At 51.2% G+C, this 24210-nt stretch overlaps 1 protein-coding gene across 2 annotated transcripts; it reads right to left on the bottom strand.

Moving 5' to 3' along the window:
- Positions 1-691: 691 nt before the first annotated feature.
- On the bottom strand, positions 692-23162 carry BAG3 (BAG cochaperone 3). Of its 2 annotated transcripts, none has more exons than XM_027596352.2 (4): positions 22648-23162; positions 6867-7196; positions 5063-5467; positions 692-2063 (listed from the first exon to the last, which is right to left on the bottom strand). In XM_027596352.2, exons 1-4 carry the CDS (start codon positions 22825-22827, stop codon positions 1245-1247), a joined length of 1734 nt encoding a protein of 577 aa, XP_027452153.1. In that variant the 5' UTR covers positions 22828-23162; the 3' UTR covers positions 692-1244. The 2 variants fall into 2 exon arrangements, with proteins under 2 accessions (XP_027452153.1, XP_027452152.1); XM_027596351.2 differs by having other exon boundaries at positions 692-2066; positions 22648-23161.
- Positions 23163-24210: the final 1048 nt, after the last annotated feature.

The following is a 24210-nucleotide window of genomic DNA, read 5'->3' as shown; positions in this document are numbered from 1 at the left end:
ATCCGGCATGGGGGCTCCGTGTCAGCATGCTCTCTGGGGGTTCCAAGTTCTCAGGACTGTCCTTCTCTTCCATTTTTGATTTGCAAGCAATTAAAACACCAAAGTCTAGCGCGTTCAGAGGCTGTGGTCCTTCCCAAGCTTTTAAAAAACACTGGCATACAAAGAAGGATCTTTTTCCACCCACTGGCTTCTGAGAGCATCTGATCCTAACCCCTATGGCTTCTAGGAACCCAATCTGGGAAGATAAACCCAGCCTGGTTTGATGACTCAGAGAAATGTCAGATAAAGATGACCCTAAAACTCTCACAGAACACATTCCCAACCCCGGTGACCTGGAGCGCACAGAGCACTTTGGTCAGCCTCAGGCAACACGAGGGTGCATTTGAACCCTCCCAGCCCCTTGCTGAGGCCTGAGGCCAGGTGAGCAGAGATGCTCCCAGAGCGGCCACTGAGCTGGGCCAATCGGAAGAGGGACATTCCCATCACCTGGGTGTACAGCCTCCAGTATTCCCAGTTACCAGCTGCAACCTGAGGATGAAATGTGACAGACACTCCTTCTCTCAGGAGCCAGGCCCGGACAGAGGTTAGGGATCCCGGAGCCGGCCTGAAAATACGGGCGGTTACTGAAGCCAGGGAGACCCAGTCTTGATGCTGCCACTCCTCAAAACTTTAGAAATCACAAAAAACCATCTTGAGTTATAGTATTACTTTATTTTCCTTTTTCTAAAGGTGTAACATTAAAGTCATCCAACATACAGATATTCCTAGGGCTCCTTGCACATTTTATTCTATCTAAAGTTAGCTATTTTAGCTATGAGATGAAGAGAATCATCCCATTAAAAGGGCGACGTTTCTGAAAAATGGATTCCATATTTGTGCGATGGGAAATCAACACCCCATCAACCAGCCAAAAACCTCCTTCGGTCCAGAGCTCCACGAAGACAGCTTACAACCATGGCCGACACGTGGTGCCCGAGCACAGAAAGGGCCCCAACAACAAGCAATGGGGTTAAACTTCTGAAACAAGGAACTTATTTGTACAGAATAAGAATACAGAAGAAAAGCACTATTTTCCTTTTAGCCCTTTAATTAGTGTGTTTGGCCTCCACCCAAGTTACTGTGTACCAAGCGCCTACGAATAGTAAAAACAAACTGATTTAAAGTCCCTGAAATGCATGCAACTTAAAATTCCCTACCGCACACCAGCAGTTCCCAGGGCCCGGGTCTGCGGCGCGGGGCGGAGACTACGGGGCGGCTGGGTTCCCAGCTGTGTCTGCCGGGCCGGGGCTGCCCGGGTTTGCAGCTGCGGCTTCTTTGGCTTCTGGCTGCGGGCTTTCAGTGTGGGGATCTTCTCCGTTTCCGGCACTTTTCTTATTCTTGTCTGTTGCCATGGCACCCATCTCCACGATCTCCTGCAGGGGCCGATCGGTTTCGAGGGAGCTAGGCTGGAGTTCATAAACCTGGACTTGACCCGGGACATCTATTGCTTTCTGTTCAAGTTTTTCCAGGATGGTCTGAACTTTCCTGACACCATCTCTCCTGGCCTGACGGACGTCGGCTCGTCCTTCGGGGTCTACCGAATCCAGGGCCAGCAGCTCTTTGGTCAAATACTCTTCTATCATCAGGTACTTTTTGTCCGTCTTCTTGCCTTCAAAGCTGTCCACGGCCTGCTCCAGCCCTTGCACGTTCTGTAAGATGGCCTCTACCTTCAGCACGCCTGGGTGTTTTGGGGGCGCCTCAGCTTCCCCTGGTTTGGGGGGTGTGGCTTCGGCGGGGGCAGGGCCGGGGGCTGCCCCTTCTTCGGCAGCCACATTCTTGGGGGACGAGGGAACAGCAGGAGGGGCGGGGCTGGGCGAACAAGGAACCGGAGCCGCCGAAACCTTGACTTCCACCCTCTCAGAGGTGGGTGGGGGCTTCTGGGAGACAGGTGGCGACCCCGCCTCCTTGCGGATCACCTGAATCGGGATGTGTCCGGGAAGGAGATCTGGTCCAACTGGGCCTGGCTTGCTTTCGGGTTTGTGTTCAGGTTGGGGAACAGGTGAAGATTCTCGATGAGTCATGGGCTGCTGAGAACAGGCAAAGGACACAAAGGTATTTTTAGTAACTGGCTGAGAGTCTCAGGCAGTTGTTTGTAGCTAGTACGACTGACTATAAAGAAAACTGGGGAATGGCTTCAACAGTATAAAAGAGATTTGCGAAGCCAACCACATACTGTTATACAGAATAAAAACATGCTGTTCGTGTATGGGACCGAACCACTCATTTCCACTCATCACCCTGGACTGAGCGTCTGTTACCGCTCACTGAATTTTTCTGTAGATGGTATTCTTAGGGCAACAAAAAGAAAACCAATATAGTTTTCAAAAATGAAAACTCGCTCACCAACAACCTTGCCAACTGCCGAGCTAGTTTAGCTCCAAGCAAAGTCCTGCGTGACTCAGAATTTTGGTGAGGCAGCCACGGAGGAGTAACCGCCACACGACCCTCCCTGACACCGTGGGGACGGTCTCTGTTCCGGGAGGGAAAGGCCCACGTCCTGTTTCAGAAAAGTTGTAATCTTTTTTTTTTAAATCTATGACAGCCTCGTGGTTTCTGCCCAGACTGATGTATTTTTCTGAGAGTAAGCAGGATGCCCAAAATAGTTAACTCCGGGAGAATTTTGTGGGGCACATCTGTGCCAACACTCAGCTGCGCGTCTCCACACTGACTCCTGGCTACCCAGGCTGAGGTGCTTTTTAAAGTAACTGCGAGCGATAGTTTTTAGAATGAGCTGTGCTTAAAGCAAATATCTTGGCTCTCCTCTCACCCCCCTTTTTATGACTGAAGTAGAGTTGACAGACGATGCTCTCTAGTTTAAGGAGCACAATGCGGTGACTCGACGGCTGCACACGCTCCGCAGTGCTGACCCGAGGAAGTACAGTCGCCGTCTGTTCTCATGATATCATTGACTACATTCCCTACACTGTACTTTCCATCCCCGTGATTTTGTAACTGGAAGTTTGTACCTCCTAATCCCCTTCACCTATTTTGCCCATCCCACCCCCCCCCCATGTACCTCCCTGCTGGCAACCATCAGTTTGTCCTCTGCTTATATGAGTCTGCTTGGTTTTTAGTTTGCTCTTTTGTTTTTTTAGATTCCACATATGAATGAAATCATATGGTATTTCTCTTTCTCCAAGTTATTTCACTTCACCTGATACTCTTTAGGTCTATCCGTGTTGTTGCCAATGGCAAGATTTCATTCTTTTTCATGGCTGAGTAATATTCTGGTGTATATGTATACCACATCTGCTTTATCCATTCATCTACCGATGGACACTTGGGCAGCTTCTGTATCTTGCCTATTGTGAATAATGTTACAATACACATAGAGGTGCAGTTAGGATCTGGTGGCTACTTAGCCATCTGAGCGCCAACAACCCCCTTTCCCACCAGACCTCTTTTGCCAATGCAGACGGCCTCAACTCTGGCCCTTACCACTCAGGAACCAGCCACACACCCCTCTTTGGGTCTTAAAACAATCTCTGGGTAAGAAAAATGACTTTAGAAACTCTTAAGAGGAGTTGCTCTACAGCTTGTAGTCTTTGAAAATGTCAAGGTCATGAAAGCAAAGGAAGTCTGAAGAACTGTTCCAGACCGAAGGACCGAACCACAAAGGAGACTGAGGAGAAATGATACCTAAATGCGGTGCTCATGATCCTAGATTAGATCCTGGAACGGGGAAACCACTATCAAGGAGATTTGGAAGTGGACTGTGTATCAGATAACAATGTTTTAAGGACGTTAAGTTTCCTGATTCTGATCACTGTACTGTGGTTATGAATGAGGTCTTTCTTAGGAAAATTTTTCCTGAATTATTTATGGATAAAGGGGCACAATATCTACAATTAGATCTCCAACAAAGAAACCACATGGACGATACGTATGGAAATAAGAAATGGCAAAGCAAATACAGCAAAATGCTAACAGTGAATTTGGATGAAGGGTATACTGGGTTTCTTTGTAGGACTCTTGTAACTCCTCTGTAAGGTTGAAATATTTCCAAATAAAGAAGCTAAAAAAAGAACCATAGGAGGGTGTTATCACCATTTATGGTAAGACACCCTGCATTTGTCTATGAGGGGCTTTCCTTCTAAATATTGCGGCAGAGAACTAATTTGGCTGCTCAAGTCGGGGGGCCCAGGGCTGCTCAAGGCTCTGCTAAGCTACAAGCTATGAAAACTAATGACCTCCTCCTCCTCCTCCAGGATGTGCCCTACGAGTTGCCCCGGAAAGATGAATAGGTCTGTGCCTGCGACTTCACCAGGCTGGAAGGTTTCCCAGTCAGCCAGCCAGCCGGCTCATCATCACTCAGGCAATGTGGTCCTTTACCCCAAAGGAGAGAGGTGTAAGACAGGTCCCTGTCGTCCAGCTCAGAGCTGAACAGGTAAGAAGAACACTTCTGGAATGCACCGAGTAACCCATACCAACCCATAAGGGACTGTGATGGGATGCCACGAGGAAGAGGCGGCTTCACGAAAGAGGCAAGACTGGCTGGTTCCTTGGAGGATGGGGAGAAGCTGGATTGTGATGGCATTTCAGGGAGCTGGGTCAGCAAGAGCAAAGGCACAGAGGTGGGAAGAACAGAAAGGGCTTGCCGAGTAGAGAAGGGGTATCTGTGAGAAGGCAACAAGCTGCCCGGAACACTGGAGACGAGGCTGTGGCTGGGGTATGGAAGGGGTCTGAAGGGCCCTGAAAAACTGTGCTGGGTGCTAAGACGCCCGGGTCCCAGGTGTGTAAGTGACACTACACACACCGCCCAGCTATCTCCCCCCGGGGGTGGCGGGGGTTCTGCCCCAAAGGCAGCTGCAATGACCAACGAGCAAAGCTGCAGAAAGAACTGAGCATTCCCAGCACCTGTCCTGCATTTCTGCCGGTGACCGGCCAGTGTCAGGATCTCGCTTTCCCCCCGTAACACGTGGGAGCTAGTTAGGACCCATGGAGGAACCAGGGCACCCGCACATTGCTCTTGAGCCCCTGGAGAGACGCTGCGGGGGTCAGTCTGTGGACACCAACTCCGTACCTGAGGCCTGTCAACCACGGTGTGCACCCGGTGGGGCAACGGTGAGTGCCCCGGTGTGCTGCTCCTGGCTGGAGAGCCCTCCCGGCTGGATGCACCCCGGACGGGTGACCGAAATGGGGACGCTGCCGGCACGGGCCGGGGCTCCCAGTCGTCCCCTGGGGCCCGGTGGTACATCGGCTGGTAGGTCTGGTATTCGGCCTGCTGAGCCGGGTAGTGGGTCTTCTGGGCGTGGTGGAAGGAAGGCTGGGCGGCTGGCCGGGTGACATGCTGCTCGTGTATCACAGGGATGGGGATATAGCCCCGGGGGAGCTGGTGAGTGCCCAGGCTGCTCCTGCCGGCGGAGGAGAGCAGGCCGGCCGACGAGGACGCGGACGAGCAGTCCGAAGCCGCTGGAGACTGGGGTCGCTGCAAGACACAACGAGTGGAGGCGTGAGCGACCGTCTGCCCTGGAGCCCCAACTGTGCCTCCTTTATGTGCCTGCTCAGGGTAACACGTTAGGACTGTCTACCTGTAAACCTTTCCATCTCCAAAATGTACTGCTAGGGCTCGGGGCTCTAGAGCCAAGAGGCTGGCATTCCAATTCTTCCCAGCTCAAACAGCCTTTTTAAAATTAATTAATTAATTAATGAGAGAGAGAGAGAGAGAGAAGTGCCCAACGCGCTGCTTCTGCTGTTACTGATGTCACCTCTTTCTCTAATCCTTCCCCTGCGATCTGCAGAGGACACAGCTGGGCACGGAGAGCAGCACTTACCGTGTGCCCGAGGCGGGCCGGCCCCTGGGCTGCCTAGAAAATCAGGTGGGTATTTCCCCAGCTGGCTTCAAAGGGCCCTGTTAGCTCAAATTTGCCTCAGATTTCTCTGATTCACGTGTCCCTCAAAAGTGACATTCTTACAACAAAATATTACAAATTCAGGCCCTCCTCCACGAAAGGAACAGAGGCAAAGGAGGCAAGGCTAACTCTGGGCACAGGCACGGAGTGAGAATCAGCACTCACAACACCGGACAATCTGCAGACGGGAAAACCAGAAGGGCTTACTGCTCAGGAATCCTACTGGGGTCCGCTGGCCCTCAAATCCCAGCTAAGAGCTGGATGAAGAACTCTTTAGATATTAGTGCATTGAAGCAGGGACTTCAGGCTTAAATAAAACCCTATCATCGAGCAGCTGACCCCCCGACTCTTTATTTTGGGTTTCCTTTTTTTTTTTGATTTTATTTATTTGAGAGAGACACACAGATAGTGACAGAGACAGCAAGAGAGAAAGAGCACAAGCAGAGAGGAGAAGGAGAAGCACGCTCCCGCTGAGCAGGGAGCCTGACGTGGGGCTTGATCCCAGGACCCTGGGATCATGACCTGAACCGAAGGCAGACGCTTAACCGACTGAGCCACCCAGGCACCCCTCTGGGTTTCCTTTTAAGCCATGGGACACTGTATCAAAACAGCTCCAAGCAGTTAATGCCTATCCGTAAGTACTGAACTAAATGAAATAACATATAGTTATTCCTGTGTTTTGGACACAGAAAGCCTGGTAGGAGTAAGGAGCACCAGATTAGGAGCCAGAAGGCCAGGTTTCCGGTCCCAGAAATGCCATACTTCCACCTTTATACATTTGGACCAAGTCGTTTACCCTTCTGAATCCCAATTCCTTAACCACAGAAATAAGCCATGACCCCTGCCTGTGGGGTCACACACATGTGAAATGCTGGGGGACACTGTGGAGCTGTCATGCTGTCTCTGCTGGGTGACCTTTGCTGTTGCAGGCCAGGCCCAGATGCCCTGCATGTTACACCGGCTGGCTCTCCTTACCTCAGGTCTGTGGGAGCCTGGGGGCTGGGCTCCCGCAGCTGCTGTCACCGCCTGTCCACACTGTTTATCTGGCTGGGTGGCTTCCACCACACCCTGCAGGGGTGACTGGGACCTCTGAGGAGCCTCTGTGGCCGCCTCGGTTCGGAATCGCTGTGTCCCTGGCTGGGGACAGACAAAGGAAGGGCGCGGCTGCCGGCCCTCGGCGCCTTCGTGGAGGACAGGAATGGCAATGTAGCCTGGTCGGAGCTGGGGGTACACGGCGTGGCCTTCCCGAGCAGGGAGCAGCCTGGGGCCCTCCTGGGAAGGGCCATTTGCAGAGGACGGTGCTTCCTACAACACAAAAAAGAGAAAGAGTCTGGTTAGGAGCTGGGAAGAAAACACCCCAAAGAAGCAAAAACACGGTGCTAAGTGCCACCTTCTGGAGTGATTCTGGGCACCTCCCCCACCTCCGGCATCAGCCAAGCTGGCCGAGCACAGAAGGTGAGGCTGCTCACAGGCACCCTCTGCGTCTGCCGGAGAGCCCCTCCCCTACAAGGCCGCTGTATGGCCAGTTTACGAGTTAGGGGCATCGAGGGAAAGCAGGTGAGCCAAGGTGTCCATTGAGCACAGAGAGGTCCCAATTTCCCAAACTGGTCAGACAGGTTTCTTTTATGGGTAACAACCAGCAGCTGTATGTAGGAGAGCCACTGACTGTCCCCCAAATCAGAGACCCAGATCAGAAGGTGTGAGGATGAGTCAAGGCCAACCCACTAAATTATAGCCAGCTTCCCCGCTGCCTCAAAGGTCCTAGTGTTTCCTAACGACACAGGTTGTGCTGGACCCAGACACAGGACACAGCTTGGACGCCCTCGTAGACAGGCGGCAGTGGGGCGAGGCTGCCCACCCGGGGACACTTTCGGAACAAGGTGCAAGAGAGGGAGATCAGAAGGCACACAGGGGCAGCGCAGCAGGAGAACAAACTTCTGCTGGTCCAATGATGGCGGCAAAGGCTGCTCTGGGGCGAGGAGAGGCGGGGGCCCCTCTCCTGTCCTCTCATGAAGTTGTCCCTGCAGCCGCCTGGCTATTTCGGGACCCTTGAGGAGGCCAAGTTCCAGATGGACCACAGAGAAAGATCTTGTTTCAGACAACAAGGCCGGGCAGTCACTCACGGGGCAAAGTCACTTCTCACCAAGGGCTGAGCAACCAAAGTCAGGGACACCCCCGCAGGGCTTCCAGTCTTGACTACCCCCTGAAGCCACCTCGAGGGTCCTTTACAGAGGAGGATGCTATGAACTGTGCCACTTACACACATCTGGCTAGGTCACTGATGAAGAAGGAGAACGATCCTTCCTTAAGGAGGCATCTCTCCGAACTGCAAACAAATGCCAAAGACTGAGAATCTAGGAGCTTGCAGGGTGTAATTCTCACTGCCGCAAAACCAGTCACAAGGAAGGAAAGCTCCTTTGCATGTTGAGTGATCGACCATTATAACTGTGCCTTGTGTCTGTGTTGGGGTGCAACAGCTGGCGGTGGTGGACCCTGGAATTTAGCTCTTTCAGACTCCGTCAACTGCTTCCCTCCTGCTGAGCCCCTACCCCGGGCCTCCTGCACAGGGGAGAGGCAAGGGTGTCGCTGTGTCCTTGGGGACACCAGCAGACAGGCACTCTCAGATTAGAATCCCCACGTGCTCGGGGCAGCAGCATTATTTTAGCCTGCTTAGCTCTCGGGTCACCCAAGAGCAGGCCGTGGGTTCCTGCCGTGAGACGGGCACCAGAAGGCACTGAGGACACCCAGCGCTATGTGGTGCCGACTCCTAATCCACCATCTCGGCGTGTGAACCCCTCCCTGGGGCAACCCTCCCTCCAGCCTGAAGCAGGGGCCCGGACAAGTCCTGGGCCTCTTCTCTGCTGGCTGCCTGGGAGCTCACTGTCCACCTCCCCCGCCAAGCAACGTACAAAAGCCTCAGCTATCCACACAATCCTCGGGCAGGGAGCTAGGAAGCCCTCATCCACTGACTACCGCCTGGTGACCGTCTTAGCTACTCTGATGCTGGGCACTGCAGGCCTACCAGACCAGCAAGGCATGATCCCTGCCGACTAGGGGCTTACAAGACAGTTTGAGACAGCAGGAAACACACAGGAAGCAAACACCCTCTGGAAAGCATGGGAGACTCTGCAAATGGGGGAAATGCATGGGCTTTTCTAGCTAGGATGGGGCTGTCCTAGATAGGATGTCAGTTGATTCTGACCTCTATTAGTAACAGTTCTGTGATCTGGGATAATTCTAACCTGTGAGCTTTAATTCCCTTATCTAGAAAATGGAGCTAGCAACACCCATCTCGCAGGACTGCTGGGAGGTTTTATGAGAGCACATGCAAGAAGGATGCCCAGAAGGCAGCAACCCATGTGAGTTCCCGCCCCCAAAAGGCGCACAATCATGCTGCGCAGACCCCAAAGTGTCAAAGGAATCAAATCTGAAGGACAAAGCTAACTGATAGAAGATTCAGAGTAGGGGCTGCCCCGCAGGAAATGAGAGTCCCTGGGATGGTGTTGAACCTTCTGAGAGTTGAACTTTCTGTGAGGATGGAAATGTTCTTTTTCTGCATGGCAGTAAACAGGTAGATACCTGCATACAAACCTATCAAAGCATACACTTCCCTGGAACCTCCACGCTGCCCAGCCCCTGCTGCATTCCACCCACACCATCCAATTTTAACCGGTGAGGGCTGCCAACCCCACCACCCCCTGCAAAGCCGGCCGTTGGCTGTGCCTCCAACTCAGCCCCTTCCAGGGCCTGGAAACCTTAGATGGACCTGGCTGAGGCTTGGCTCCTCCTGGGGGAAGCCCCTGGATCCAGAAGGCACGGCAGCTGCCTGCCAAGAGCTGCGTACTTTATACGTCTCACTGAGTAGATTTTGTAGCAGATTTTGTACAACGACAAGAGAAAAGGGAAGACAAAGGCTGGAGGGCAGGAGGGAGGGAGGAAGGAAGAGCACTTCCTCCTGCCCAGAGGAGGTCACAGCGGGGACTGCCTCCTGGAGTCAATACGCTACCTGGATCTGGGAAGACGTGCTCCGTCTGGGTCTGGTCTTGGTCGTGTGGTTGCTGGGGAAAAGCCGTGGTCACTGGAGGTGGGGTGGGGAGTCTGAGCAGCAGAGGGAAGGAGGACAGCATGCGAAGGTAAGTGCTGAGCTGAAGAAGGTAAGGCCAGAGAGCTGCTGACAAGAGATGCCTCAGCAAGACAGGAGGAACCGAAAGGAGAAACCAGAACACGTCAGGAAACGAGGGGAGGAGTCCGGGGTGAGAGGAAGAAAGGAAGGAAGGGCAAAGCAGGGGCTGAGGGCGCGGAAAGGAAGGGTGACCCAGGGAGGCAAGCAGGAGGAGGAAGAACGGAAAGGCCTCCGTGGCTGGCAGGACAGCAGCAGTGAGGGTAAAGGGCTACTACCAAGACCCGCGTTCTCAGCCTGGGGTTGACAGAGGGATGGCGCTGCCCGCTGGGGGGTTAAGGGCGACCTGGAGGCCCTGATGTTCTGCACTCTGGCTTCTGTGTGAGTTGACCCATTTATGCCTTTTAATTAAAAAAACCCATGTCTCTTCATGAGTCTCACATCTAAAAGAATGCTCCCATTCCAGTCTGATCAGGGTTGTTTAGAAAAACACTGCTGGGGGTAAGTAGAAAAACCACACCGGCTTTACAGAGTAGAAGAGTAAGCACTTGTACAGGAATGAATAATTTAAACCAGCAGCGAAGCTCCCACCTAGACGAAGATCCGTAACAGGAATGAATGCTGACGCCTCCCCGCTTCTGCCAAGTCTACTCTGCTAGAGTCCCATCAGTAGCAGACGCTTCAGGGTTTACTAACTAAAGAGCACCACCTCAAAGAGTTAAATTGCCCTTCCTGCCTTCCATGGTACTTTACATCACAATCTAATAAAAAAAAAGACAACATTTTCTAAAATGAGAAAAGTGGGGCGCCTGGGTGGCTCAGTCGGTGAAGCGTCCGACTCTTGATCTCAGCTCAGGTCTTGATCTCAGGGCCATGAGTTCAAGCCCCTTGCTGGGCTCCAAGCTGGGTGTGAAGCCTACTTTAAAAGGCGAAAGATTTATACGATCTGAAGAGAAACCAGAGTATGTGAAGCCTACTTTAAAAAAATAAATAAAATAAAAAAGTAAAAAAGAGAAATGTTATAGTTTATGATTCTTGTGGAATATGAGGAGAACATGCCTCCTCAGTCCCCTAAGAAGTTCCAGCACATCTAGAAAGAGCCTATTGGTTAGGCCAGCATCCTCAATACAGGACCCATGACTTGCTCCCTTCTGACCTCAGTGGGGACCAGGGACTGCCCCCTTGGGGTAGCTCTTCTGGGGAGGGAGGGGCGAGCTGCGGTCACGTGACCAGGCAGGCCGGCAGGTCCTCACCATCTCACCATGGCCTGCCCTGCAGCTGCTTAAGGAGGAATGACCGCACTCCAAGAATTATTTTCCAGTGCAGCTCAGCTCATCATCTTTATCTTTGGGCAAAGACATCAGGAATCCATATATACGAGATCCGATGAGGAAATAAGGCTTTGCTTATCTTACTCCATGCATTTATAAAAGGAACTGGTTCATTCTTCTCCCTTGCTTTGCACTGCAGTAAAATCTTGAGGCGCATCTCAGGGCACTCCACAACTCCATGAGATGGCCAGGATAAAAAGCAGAGAAAAATTACCCCAGATGAGCCAAGATTTGCCCTATTAAGGACAAGGTATTATTAGAGAAGCCTGGGGTCAGACTCTGAGCTTGGGTGAGCCCGGTGGACTTACGCAAGTCTTGTTTGCTTAAGAGCACTCTTAAGAGCACCAGTGATTTGCTGCTGGTCTTTAATAACAATGTGGGCACTAAGAGGGCAGCTAGGAGATGTGGAAAGAGACAGCACTCGGTCCTTATCCTGGATCTACCCCTAAATATGTGTGTTATATAAGCAGCTCACATCCCCTCTCTGGACCTTACTCTCCTCAGCTGTAAAGTGAAGGCGAGGCCCAGAGACTCCAGGAAGCAGTGTTTCTCAGACTCTAGGCAGCATCAGGAGCACCGAGAAAATGCTTAAAAATGTAGACCCTAAGTCCAACCCCAAGACGGTGTGATTCGGTGGTATGTGGTGAAGCCTAAACCAGGACTGCACTGAAAAACACTGATCCACGTGAGGTTCCTTCCCGCTCTGGCGTTCTTTATGGTGCTTATTCCAAGGTCCCCTCTGGCTCTAAATATCTACATAAAGCTCAAAAACAAGGAAAAGTTGATGTCACAGAAATTTAAAAATGACCACTCTTAACTGTGTTCAGTTAAATCAGAATGGCAGTCACTGGGATTTAAGGTGTCCCAATGTTAAGAGGTGGCCACTGACCCCCTGGAAGGACTCCTTGTGCCTTTTTTTTTTTTTTGGTTAAATGTTTATTTCAGTGAGAGAGGGAGCAACGGGGGGAGGGGCAGAGGAAGAGGGAGAGAGAGAATCTCAAGCAGACTCCCCACTGAGTGCAGAACCCAACATGGGGCTTGATCTCACAATCCTGAGATCACATCTGAGCCGAAACCAAGAATCGGGTGCTTAACCGACTGCGCCACGCTGGCTTCCCAGGACTCTTTGTGCCTTAAAAGCAGGGTAAGAACAACAGCTCTTGGGTACCTACCAGGCATATGCCAACCACTGAGCTGGACATTGCACTTTCATAGCCTTCGTGGCTTTGGGGACAGCTGGGGAGCAGGGTTTGCCTTGACCTATCCACAATCGGTTCCCAGTTTACTGAGTGGCCTCTGAACCCTGAAAACAGCACCCATCAACCCCCAACCTCAACTCCATGGCACATCGCTCTCCAAAGTGTTCTCAGCACCTACAAGTCCTAGCTCCCACCACTGTGGTCTGAACGAAGGTACGAATAACAAAGGTTAACTTTCAGGGCTACCCCGGAACACTTCTGCCTCCATAGCCCTGGAATCTCTAATAGGACACAGATCCAGTTAACTGGGTTTTGAGGCCAGAAGCCTTCACAACGGTCAGGTGTTGACTTGTACTAATGACACTGCAAAACTTCTAAAACAAAGAAAAAAAGATGGAGTTTGAAAACAGGAACCCTCAACTCCCCATATATCTAGGGCCTGGATCAAAATTAAGTAGCTTGGCTCACTTCTAGCAGGCAGGTAACAAAAATAAAAACTTTCTTCTAAAGCACAAATAGTTGAGTTTCAACATCCTTCCAAGACCTTCTGTTTGGTACACTCAGGCCATCGAAATGAATGAAGTATTATAGCCAATTTGATATATCCTTCAGCCAAAGTCAAAATTCCTCCAGTTTTCTACCGCATTGTGATAAAGGGTCTCTCCCTCTGCCCAAGTTTGGGCATTTAATGGACATCAGGTAAATTCTGAATAGCAAGTCAAATCCACCTCCACAGAAGTCCGTGTGCGGTGCTCCTGGTAAGAAAAGAGTCTGTGCTGACCACAATTGCTGGACACAGGCCAGTGACAGGGCGACTAGAGGCTTGATCTGATTGCCTGTTATCAAAGCACACATATTTTATCCTGGGATCACCAAGACAGGTGTCCTGATGTGTTCCTACCGGAGAAAACTTTCTATAGAATGAAACTTAACACCTCTTTTCTTTGCAGCTGTGTCCAAACAAGCAGGAATGAACCAGTGTGAGCCCTGGGCTTCAAGCTGTCACCCTGAGCTCCAGTCCCGGCCTGCTGCTCACTAGCTCTGTGCCCTTGGACAGGACTCCTGGCTACCAAGACTCAGTTTCTCCAGCTGTAAAAATCCCCACACCTCCTAGGGATTTTTGCAAAATTTAAGTGAAATAAGGCGTAAGAAAGACTTTGTAAGCTGAGCCTGCTCCAAGCCCTACAAAATCACGTTCCCTCATTCCACAAATGGTTATTAACAGACCCCGCTTTTTCTGAGCAACACCTGGTTGAGCCTATAGTGTACAATGCCTAAAACGTCAGTGGTCTCACCAGTCGGCAACAAGCCTGAGTTAGAAGCCCCTTTATCCGAGAGTCTTAAGGACACTAATTAGCAAGGATGCCATTTTCTCTGCTGGGAACTGTACCTAATGCTTTACAATCTGGAAGCAAACACAGCCCAACATTCTAGGGGCCGAGCCCTAAACCCCTGTCCCCCTCCAAGAAGCCCCAGCCCAGCCACTCTGAAAGGACCTGCCCTGTGGACCAATCCACACTCAACTTGCACTGACTGTGGCTCCTTGCACTCCTGCCCGAGACCTAGTGAGAAAACCCAGGCCAGGTTGGGGCAGGATGATGTGTCTGGGAGCAGAACCTGTCCTGGCGTCTCACCAACAATCTCAGTGTGTCCCCCACCAGGGTGTACGGGCACCTTTCAGGCCAGGCACCAAGGGCCACAGCTGGCATTTCGGCATCAGCCTCCAGCCTCCCCATTTCCCACACCCCCTGGAGCCCTCCCTCAAGGATTCCATGTAGCAGGTGTGGCCCAAGGTCACATAGGCAGTTACCAGGCCGAGAACCCCGGTCACCCGATGCCCAGCTCCTGAACTCATGGCTTCAGGGAAATGAAAACCCTAGCTAGTTCCTCTTCAGAAAAAAGGAGTAGGGACACCTGCTCTAAGGATCTGAAATCACGAATCACAGATGGAAAAATACCTGAAATTTCCGTATCGGGAAGCAAACTGTCTGAAGTTACATAAAGAGACGCCCTCATGGTTCATTGCATGGGTTTCTCAAGGACTGGTCTCATACGAAGGTGGAACACTGCCCAATCACTTGGCTCTACCATCTGCTAGACACCAACTATGCAAGTGTTTGCTGGTATCAGGGTGCAGGGACTCACGAGACATGCATTTTGTATAAAATCACCCCCCCCAAATCTCCAATTCACCAACTGCTGCTAGGGCAAGGGCCCCTTTAACCAAGGGTAGCTGCTTTGAGGGGAATTCCTGGGGACTCTCTTCCCCACCCTAAGCAGCTGCTCAAAGCATTCCTCCAACAACCATACTCCCCCAAGAGGGTGGTGGCAGTTAGCAAACCCCCCTCTCCTTCCACCTGCAGTGACATTTCCACCCCTTAGAATGGGGTCCAGAACAGCTGTGCAAATGGCCAGCCCCTAGCTAACATGACTCAGTTTCCCCACAACATGGACTGGGCACCTCGCTCCTGCCTGGCAACTGTCCTGGGGTCTGTACAGAGATGTGGAGGGAGACACTCCCCTAAAGGAGTCAAGGTTGAGGGTTAACACACCACCCCATGCAGCAGAGGCCCGGAAACACAATGCCTCCTGGCCTATCTTCGCTGGGGGGTCAGGGATGAATCAGAGATGAAGCTGGTTGAGGCTATGGGCTGCAGGTTTGGGTGAGGCTCCAGAAGGCCTGACAGCCTTCATCTGACCCCCTGCTGCTGCGTCCCCGAGTTATGTGGGGCATGGGAACCCCGGGGAAGGGTGCAGAGGGCATCCAGATACTAGTCGAAAGACAGCCAGCTAAGGTAGTACAAGGTGTAAGAGGCTTTGCTTCCGAGAAAAAAGACTTGAAGTCTACCAGGGAGCCATGTCCAGACAGATCTGTCTGCCATGTGGTGAATCCCCTCCTACTTCTTAGTGGAGGCTGTGATGTTTCCATGGATTGAACACATGTGTCTAGTCGGGCCCTGACTCATCACTTTCCATGCACTATCCCCCCGATTCTCGCAATCCTGCTGGACAGGTAAGGTGGTGTTCCCATTTTACAGAAGGGGAGACTGAGGTTCAGAGAGAATGAGTGATTTATCTGAGATCACCAGAACCCAGGTTTGTCTGACATCAAGGCCAGGAATGTGTTAACCCTTTCACTATTCCTGCCATACCTATACACTCTGTAATAATAATTGTGGCTAATGTCTTCAAACCCTTCATCTTCCCAGGGTAAAATGCAGCAGGGGAGAAAGCATTTAGTTTTGCCTGGTCGAGCTGGGCTGAGGTTCAAGACCTGGAACATTCAGTTCAAGTGTGCTCTGGGCCAGGGAGCCAGTGCTTGGTGCTGAGTCATTGCCTGGCTGAGGCAGGGCAGGCGGGAGTGCAGAGTGCCGGCGCCCTGCTCAATTCTGAGTCACCACAGCCCCATGCGCCCAGCCTGGGGCCTCTGGAGGGAGAAAACCCAGCTCTATCCGGGCACCTAGTCCCCGCCTGACACTCAGGGTCTGTTGGATGAATTTGGAAGATTCAGAGGGTGATGTGGCTGCCTTGTCTTCTGCACACATGTATTCTTTCCTAGCCTCCTGCTTAAGGCTTAACTATTCACTCATCCATCCATCCAGTGTCCAAGAAGAATCTTTAAAATGACGGGGGAAAAAATCTACAACTGGACCTTCATGGACGCTGAGGACATGATTTCAAAATAGGAAATGGCTGTTTTCCAACAGGATGCTGGGGAATTTTCAGTGGCAAGTCTCACCTCAGTCACTGGGGACACTGCTCTGTGCTCGGAGCTCTGGGGCAGCCACTCTGTTTACGGGCTCTTGACAAAGGCAGTGAGCAATCTGTAATTCTGGGCTTTTCTGAATTGACAGTGAATAAGAAGCCTCGCTGTGCACTGTCTGGTCTTGCTGCCAGCCACATGGAGAAAAGAGAGAGAGAGAGGTCCTTTGACAGCGCGGAAGCTGCTCTCTGTGCAGCCGGGCATTAGCGGCGTCTGGCTGCCGGGAGCTCCCAGCCTTTCCAGCTCGTCTGCTCTGAGATGCTGTGTCGCCGGTGGGGACAAAAAAGAACGTCTCCAGGCTCATACGGATGAACTTAGGGAATCAATACCGAAGTTCTTTGTGGAGAAAAGGCCATTCAGAAATGCAGTAAAAAGGAACCTGCCCCCGGGGGACCTTGGGGAGCCCAGGACAACACTTCAGTGCTTAGGAACCAACAGAAGGCTTCCAGCAACTTCCACTAACTCTAAGCGTGAGCCTGCACTTCAATAAAGGCGGCTTTCCTTTTACCAGCCGGTCCACTCTAGAGCCCAGGCCAGGTTTTACCCTCCTCTGCACAGAATCATTTACTGAGACCAGAGTCTGAACTTAGGACTCTGAAAGATGACAGCCAGCCCACTGCCCCCTGGAACTCTCAGCCCACGGGGACACGGCAAAGCAGAGAAGTGCCGCCTTTTGTTTTGTTTTGTTTTTTTAAGATTTTATTTATTTGACAGAGAGAGAGAGAGATAGCGAGAGAGGGAACACAAGCAGCGGGAGAGGGAGAAGCAAGCTTCCCGCGGAGCAGGGAGCCCAATGAGGGCTCGATCCCAGGGCCTGGGATCATGACCTGAGCCAAAGGCAGACGCTTAACGATGGAGCCACCCAGGCACCCCGAAGTGCTGCCTTTTGGAAGAAATATTCCAATCAAAGTAATGTGGAGTCTGGAGCAGGGATAGCCTGCTTCCAACTGGAGAGAAATGCTGCACAGAGAATGGCATGGAAGGAGACAGACCTGTCCTCCATATGGCACTGAACACCATGACTTGCAGAGAGCAGGTGCTCAGTAAATTTCAGATGGAATGAATGAATGAATGAAGACTTGGGCCCATCTCCTAAGTTCAGACCCAGGCTCAGGAAAGGAATGGTCTCTATAATCAACTGGGGCCGTGCCTGGGGAGCTCTGAGCATAAAGGAGTTCTGAGAAGCAGCCAGGCTCCCTGGGGGTGAGGCTATCTGTCACCCCTCCAGACACTCCCCTCCCCCCCAGGTGAGGGTAAAACCTCTGGCCACAAAGGTCCTTCCGTGGTGTCACAGCTGACAGGCCTCAGATGCATCTAATAGTTTCCATCTTAGCTGTTTTGAGGACTTATAGCAATAAGGTTTGTAAAGCACCCAACCAGCATTTGGCATATATATATGCGTATGTATATATGTGTGTGTGTGTATATATATATATATATAGAGAGAGAGAGAGAGAGAAACAAAAACATATAAGGTTCATTCTATCCTAAAGAAATTCTCTCTCATGAAGCTTTTGCAAGCTACCTCACTTCTAAGGCCCCTGAAGAAATCTTCACAGAAATATGTGAAGACTTAATAACACCAGACATCTCACACAGTCCCACAGTGCCAAGCAAGCAGTGAGGATCAAGGCCCATATTTGCAAAGGATGGGATTTGGGGTTTAGCTTCAAAAGTCCAGCTGTGAGACTGAGATCAGAGGCAGAAGAGGAGCCCAAGTCAAGACTTGATCAGCCAGCAATGGGGAGCCGGGACGGGCTCGAGAATTCCACAATCAGGCAGACAGAGGTTTCTTCAGTGTTCATCAGCACCAACGGGTCCTCAGAGGTTCCTAATAAGCAAGGCCTTTGTCTTCTGCTCCCAGTTTTCCTGTGTAAGATGTCTTAAATATTTAAGAGCAACAATAAAGCAGCAAAAATGGGAAGGAGGAAGAGTAGGTTTGGATTATGCATGGTCTCCTATTTTTGACGATAAACACCAGACCATTTAAAAAGGTCAAGAGGAACTAATAAACATGCGGAGTGCCTTATATAAGGCAACTGTGTGTCATTCCAGAAATGGGGACAGGAGGACACGGCTGATCAAGCCTCATGGGTGGTCTGAAGCTTTTCAGCTCACAACCAGCCCCAAGAGCATCAAACAGCTAAGCCCTCCTTGGCCCTGGCTAATGTCAAATGCCGCCACAGCTCCTGGGTACCAGCTTTACCCTCGTAAAGGGCAAGTCTACTCTACAAAACAGGGGACGAATTATGTTCAGTTCTTGCATAAGCCAAACACAGCCTGTTCTTTGGAGGGTAAAGTGAAGGTCTTGTATGAGCTGGACATCTAAGGCATCTGGCCATGCTCTTCATCCTCCCCACCAACAAATCCCTGTTCATCAGTCACAAAGGAATTTGCTTCCCCATCATGCAACTTGCTAGAAAATACAAAGGAGAGAATGGCCACTCATTTCCTGATTGTGCTCTGATTCTGCTAAGAGGCCCAAGAGCTTGCAATCGATCTGCAAAGAGCAGAATGATCTCATCTTTAAGAAAATTCAGGAGGCTCTACTAAACCTGGGGCAGAAAATAAATGGGTCTCTCTACTTCAATCGTAACTCAAAAAATTTCCAGTTTCCTCCGAAAGGGTGTTTCTCCATCTCTCTCCCAGGACCCGAGTGTAATCTCAGATTATTATGGTGAGCGTCTGCTGGGAGGGCAAAGCAGGAAGGAAACGCTCTGGCTCACTTCTTTCTGGGGTACGGGAGGGTCTTGGCACTGCCCTAAGTCTGACTCAGGGCACTGCCACCCCCAAATTCACACTGGCACAAGCCAGGCACCGGGGGAGTTTCACCAAGAAGGACAATGGGGCCTCTGGCAAAGGCTCTGCAGCTTAGATGCTAAGCAGGCACAGCTTGAGCCGTTCCAGGGCCTACTTGTAGGAAGGCGGGCCCTGAATTGCAGCTCCCCTTCCCTTACAAAATGGGATCACCAGCCACCAGTGGCCCCCAAATGCCAGTCTGGCAAAATCAGGATCATCAGGGAAACTTCTCTGAGGTCCAGATGTCTGGGCCTTACCCTGAGAAATTTGGATTCAACATGGGGCGGGGGGGAGGGCAGGTAGGGGGGAATGACGTAGCTAGCAATCTGTGTTCTTAAAAAGGCTTCCCAGGAGACTGCTGGCCTTGGGGATCTGTGCTGGTGACCTCTAAGATCTGCAAAGCTAGAACAGCCCTGCTCGTGGAGGGAGAAGGGTCTCCCTCTGGTCCCAGGAAGCTTTGTGAGAGAGCAACACAGCACCCCACTCCAAAGCATCTGGTCTTTGTTTAGTCAGGGCAGAACCTGGGAGGAGCGGCTGCACATCCTCAGACTCCAAAGTGAGCGCCAACCTCTCTGCCAGGGAAGGGGCCTGGACCGGAATAGTGGCAAGCCCACGTGCGCAGAAAATCGACATCCAGGAAACCTACAGGTGGGGAGGTCCAGTTGCTTGGAGAGGAGTTGGATAAAGCCCAAAGTCTTAGCCTGTAGTCACCCGACCTCTTCAACGGAAGGGCAAGACACTTGCTCTCACTGGCCGCCCCTGTAAAACTGGGGACAGAGAGTCACTCTACTTACTCAGGGCATTGTGGGAGGACCAACTCGGAAACGACAGAATGCAAGACTCAATGAAACACAAAGTTCTAGTCCCTTCCTTTCCGTGAAAGCCATTCCTTTACCAATAAGGTTAGACTGCAAACACCCAGAGGTGGTCTTCCCCCCAAAAAAGGGCTTCCTCGTTTTTTCATGCTTAACAAATGGCTCTTTGTTGATTGATTGCATCTCCTCTTGAAGACAAGGATGTTCAGAAGGTCCTTTTAGCTCAGCTCCTCCAAAATCGCCCTCTGTTTCACGCCAGGGCCCTTTCTTGTTATACATTAAGAAGCCAATTTCTTATATAAAACAATATTGAAGGATTTTCCATTGTACTTAGTCTGGAGGAAGATGTCATTCATGGAAGTGAAACTGAATGAGTCACCCCGATGTTCTATGCATCTCAAAGCACAGGTGTGAAAGCCATGGAGCCCAAAGAGCCAATGAACAGAATGTTTATTCTCCCCTTAAATTCTGGTGCCATGCTGACTAATCTCCAGTAGTTAATCTGGTAAAGAGAACTCATTTCTTGAGTTACCAAATCCAGTCCTCGCCATCCAAGTAATCACAGCACAGAAGTCAGCCACACAGTGCTTGGTGGCCAACTGGTGGCCAGGGGGACACAAAGACAACCAAGTATTCCAGCCTGCACACATCATGGCTTCACAAAAATTCTAGACACTTCTACCACCTTCTGAGCAGATACCCTGCCTCTTATCAGGACCTTCTGGTGTAGTTCTCTTTGCTCTTAGTACCAGCTGAGTGACCCTTGGAAACACACTTGACCTGTCTGGGTTTCTTTCTCAGTAAAAGGAAGAGGTTGAGCTAAAAGAGCTTCGTGGGCCTTTCAACTTCAAAATTCTGACTTAATTTTCAAATCCACTTTTCTGGCATCAGACTTCTGATTTAGTGGCTGTTTTCTCTATTTGTTGAGAATAATAGTAACTCAACCTGTTTTTTCCCCCTTTAAAAAGGCTTATGAAACCACAGCCTAGCCAATCTACTGGATGGGTACACAAAGATCTCAACTTGCTGGGTGAGTCTTATTCTAAAAACAAAGTGTTGGCAATCTGGGTTTACGCTGCACTTACAGTGGCTATGTTCAAACTTGACCTTCAGTCATAACAAAGGGTGCCTGCAGATTCCGACAGTCCCTGTCTCTATAGGAAGGAGGCCTTGAAATGATAAGTTTTACACCACACCATGCAGACTGCAGTAACAGGACTGGTTTGAAATGTGCTTCAGTTTCACTCAATTATGGGCTGAACAGACACACAAAAAAGTATATATAATTATGCCCACCCCGGCTAATTACATACTCTTGTACTAATTTTCAAATAAAAATATACAATTAATTTCTTACAAATGTAAGTTGCTGAATGTTCAACGTCTCACTGTTGGGCACCATGTTTTCATTATTTTTAATTTAAAAAATACATAGAAATGAAAGTGGATGATACAAATATTTCTTCCAAAATAATGATTTATAAAGCACCTTTAATTTTGTGAATTTTTTCCTTTAAATTAATTTTGTGAATTTTTAAATCTTCAAAACAACTGACCAGCTCTTTATGACTTTTTTTTTAATTTTGCCCAGACAGCATAACATGCCCCTTTCTTTAAGTGTATTTCTCTTTTGCCAAGCTTTTTATTTTGAAATAGTTTAAATTTATAGAAAATTGGAAGTGTACCACACTTAGTTGTAATCTTTTAAGTTAACAGACTGATTCCAAATTTCTATTTCCAAACTTTCATGCTCTTAACTGTTAAAGAGCATATATCTTTGCATATACATAAATGAGGCATACTTCTGCTACGTTCACAAAAGTACTTCTGTATTAGTTATTTGTGTATTAGAAACAAATCCTGGGTATTTTAATACCATAACAAGGAAGGGAATGTATGCCATTAAAAAAAACAAAAACAAAACTATTCTCTTTCAAGCCAGTGTGAGGCAATGTCTTAAGGGCAATGGTCAACCATGAGACAGTCTCACATCTTTAGTTTAGAAATTGCCTGGGAGAAGAACATCTTGTTTTCAACAAATCATCCTAAAATATATTCTTATTGACAACGTTTCAAACAATAATACAATTTTAATTGCAGATACAAAAAGGGGGAGAAATGTATTTACATCAGTCCCCTGAGTCACTCTGTGCCTGAGATAGTAAAGTCAAGGTGCCCCTCGACCAAGCTGAGGAACTTCAGGAGGCAAAATTCCTTCCAGACCACCCCCAAGATTGCGAGTGGCCCCCTACGGCGTTCGCCGGAGCACGGACAGCAGTGAAACCCGGACCTGAGCCCGGGCGGGCGGCTGCAAAGGCCGCGACGGGGCCTAGCCCGGGCCTCCAGAGCTGACCAGGCCGGCCGGCCGCCCCTCCGGAGCCCGGGCCAGCCCCAGCTACCCGGCCCTAGGCCCTCGGCCCTCGGGGGGAGGGGCCGGTGGGACGGCACCTGGCGCCACCGCGCGGGTCGCACTTCCCGGGCCGACCCCCAGGAACCAAACGCGGCCCGGGGAGGACAGTGCCCCCCCCCTTCGGGGCCTCCCCCTCGCCCCGACGCCGGCCAAGGGCGGACAGGAGCGGGGGCTAGTTGTGGCGCAGCGGGAGGACCCCGGGCGCGGGCGTCCGCCGGCAGGTGCGCCCGGGGTCCCCGCAGCCCCGCCCGGTGCAGCCACCCCCGCCGCTCGCCGTCGAGGGGGGCCGCCGGCCGGGGCGCGGCGCAGGCTGGCTCACCTTGGGGCCCTCGGGGGGCACGCGCGGGTCGTTCCACGTAGTGGTGCGGCTGTTGTGGTCCACGAAGAAAGGCCAGCCGGTCTGCGGATCAATCTTGATTTCCCAGCCGGGGGGCAGGGGGTCGCCGGCGCCGTTGCCGGACGCCACCTGCACCATGGGCGAGTGGGTGGCAGCGCTCATGCTGGGTCGGGGTCAGGGTCGGCCCGGAGGGGCAGCCGCCGGGGTGCCGGGTCGCGGGGTGCCGGGTCGCGGGGTGCCGGGCCTCCAGGCGCCGAGTCGCTCGCTGGCCGCGGCCGGATCGAGAGCGGTGAGCGCCGCCGACGTGTCCGGGAAGCCGGCGCCGGGCACCTTTATGAATTAAAGGAGGGGGTGACGTGGCCGGAGAGGGGTGGAAGTGTCTGGAAATAGCCTCCTCGCTGCCAACCGGGAAGGAGATAAAGGGAGGTAGCAACTGGCCGGCTAGAAACTTCTGGTCCCATCCAGAGAAGTTGGCGGCGAGCGGGTTGGATGCGGAGCTCCGCCCTGAGTCATCGGCTATAATCGGGGCGGGGCGGGGCGGGGGCGGGGCCTCGGCCGCCCGCCCCTCCCCCACTCCTCCTTTCTCCGTCGCCCCGCCGCCCCGGCGGGTGTTCCCGGGCCGAGACTGGCCGGCGGGGCGGGCAGCCTCCGGGGCGTCGCCGGTGTGCGCTGGGCCGGTTTCGGTTTTCAGACGCCCTCCCTCTGCTTGGAGCCTAGTAGGTGTTCCCTGGCCTGGGACTCGGCGCGCGGGGTGCCTGCTACAGCTCTTCCTATAAAAACAAAGTCACCGTGAGCCTTTAAAGTCGTGGGTTTCAAACTAGAGTCTCGCCCACCCCCCCTTTGCTCCCGTATACACAGATACTCAGGGACAGTGGCGTCCCTCAAGTACGTTTTAATCACTTTTTTCAAGGGCCCGAGGAGCTCCGGAATGTGGATCTGACACCATAACAAAGCCAGGGAGAAAATGCAAGTGCAAATAGAAACTCACCTGCCTTCTTCTGAAGCCTAAAAAAAGATTGCATCAGCCGTGGTTTTATGCGTCTCAAATATACAAACTACCATTGCAGTGAACAACTTTAAAGACGAATCACCTTCTTTTGGGTTTGGATCTTTTTTATGGTAGAGATTGTTTCTTGCTATCTTAAATCTTGACCTTCATTTAGGAGTTAGGGACCAAGTCCAATCATGAAAAATTGTCGTTTGGTTGATTCAGTGGTGGTTGTACTTGTAACCTAAACCAAGCAGTTCCCAGGAAGAGCATGTGCCCCCAGAGGGAGAATTTGGAGGAGGTTCCATTTAAGATTCTTACGCAGGCAGACTCATTCCCTTCCCCAGAAGTATTTTGGGAAGTTGCTTTCATTAAAAAGAAAATCACAGGTCCAAAATGGTGTTACTTGGGCCAGGCCAAGCCACCCCACCAGGGTTTAATACCTAACCTAATTTCAGTTTCAGCGTCCCCCAGAAATATGTCTAAACCTGTCAATCAGGAATTTTCTGATAAGCACAAAGAGGTAATCTGTCACTTGGGCCTTTTCTATCCCCCAA

This window comes from Zalophus californianus, chromosome 15, assembly GCF_009762305.2.
Source record: "Zalophus californianus isolate mZalCal1 chromosome 15, mZalCal1.pri.v2, whole genome shotgun sequence".
Lineage (NCBI taxonomy): Eukaryota > Metazoa > Chordata > Mammalia > Carnivora > Otariidae > Zalophus > Zalophus californianus.
Note: the sequence above shows the minus strand (reverse complement) of the source record. Positions and strands in the feature narration are given on the sequence as shown.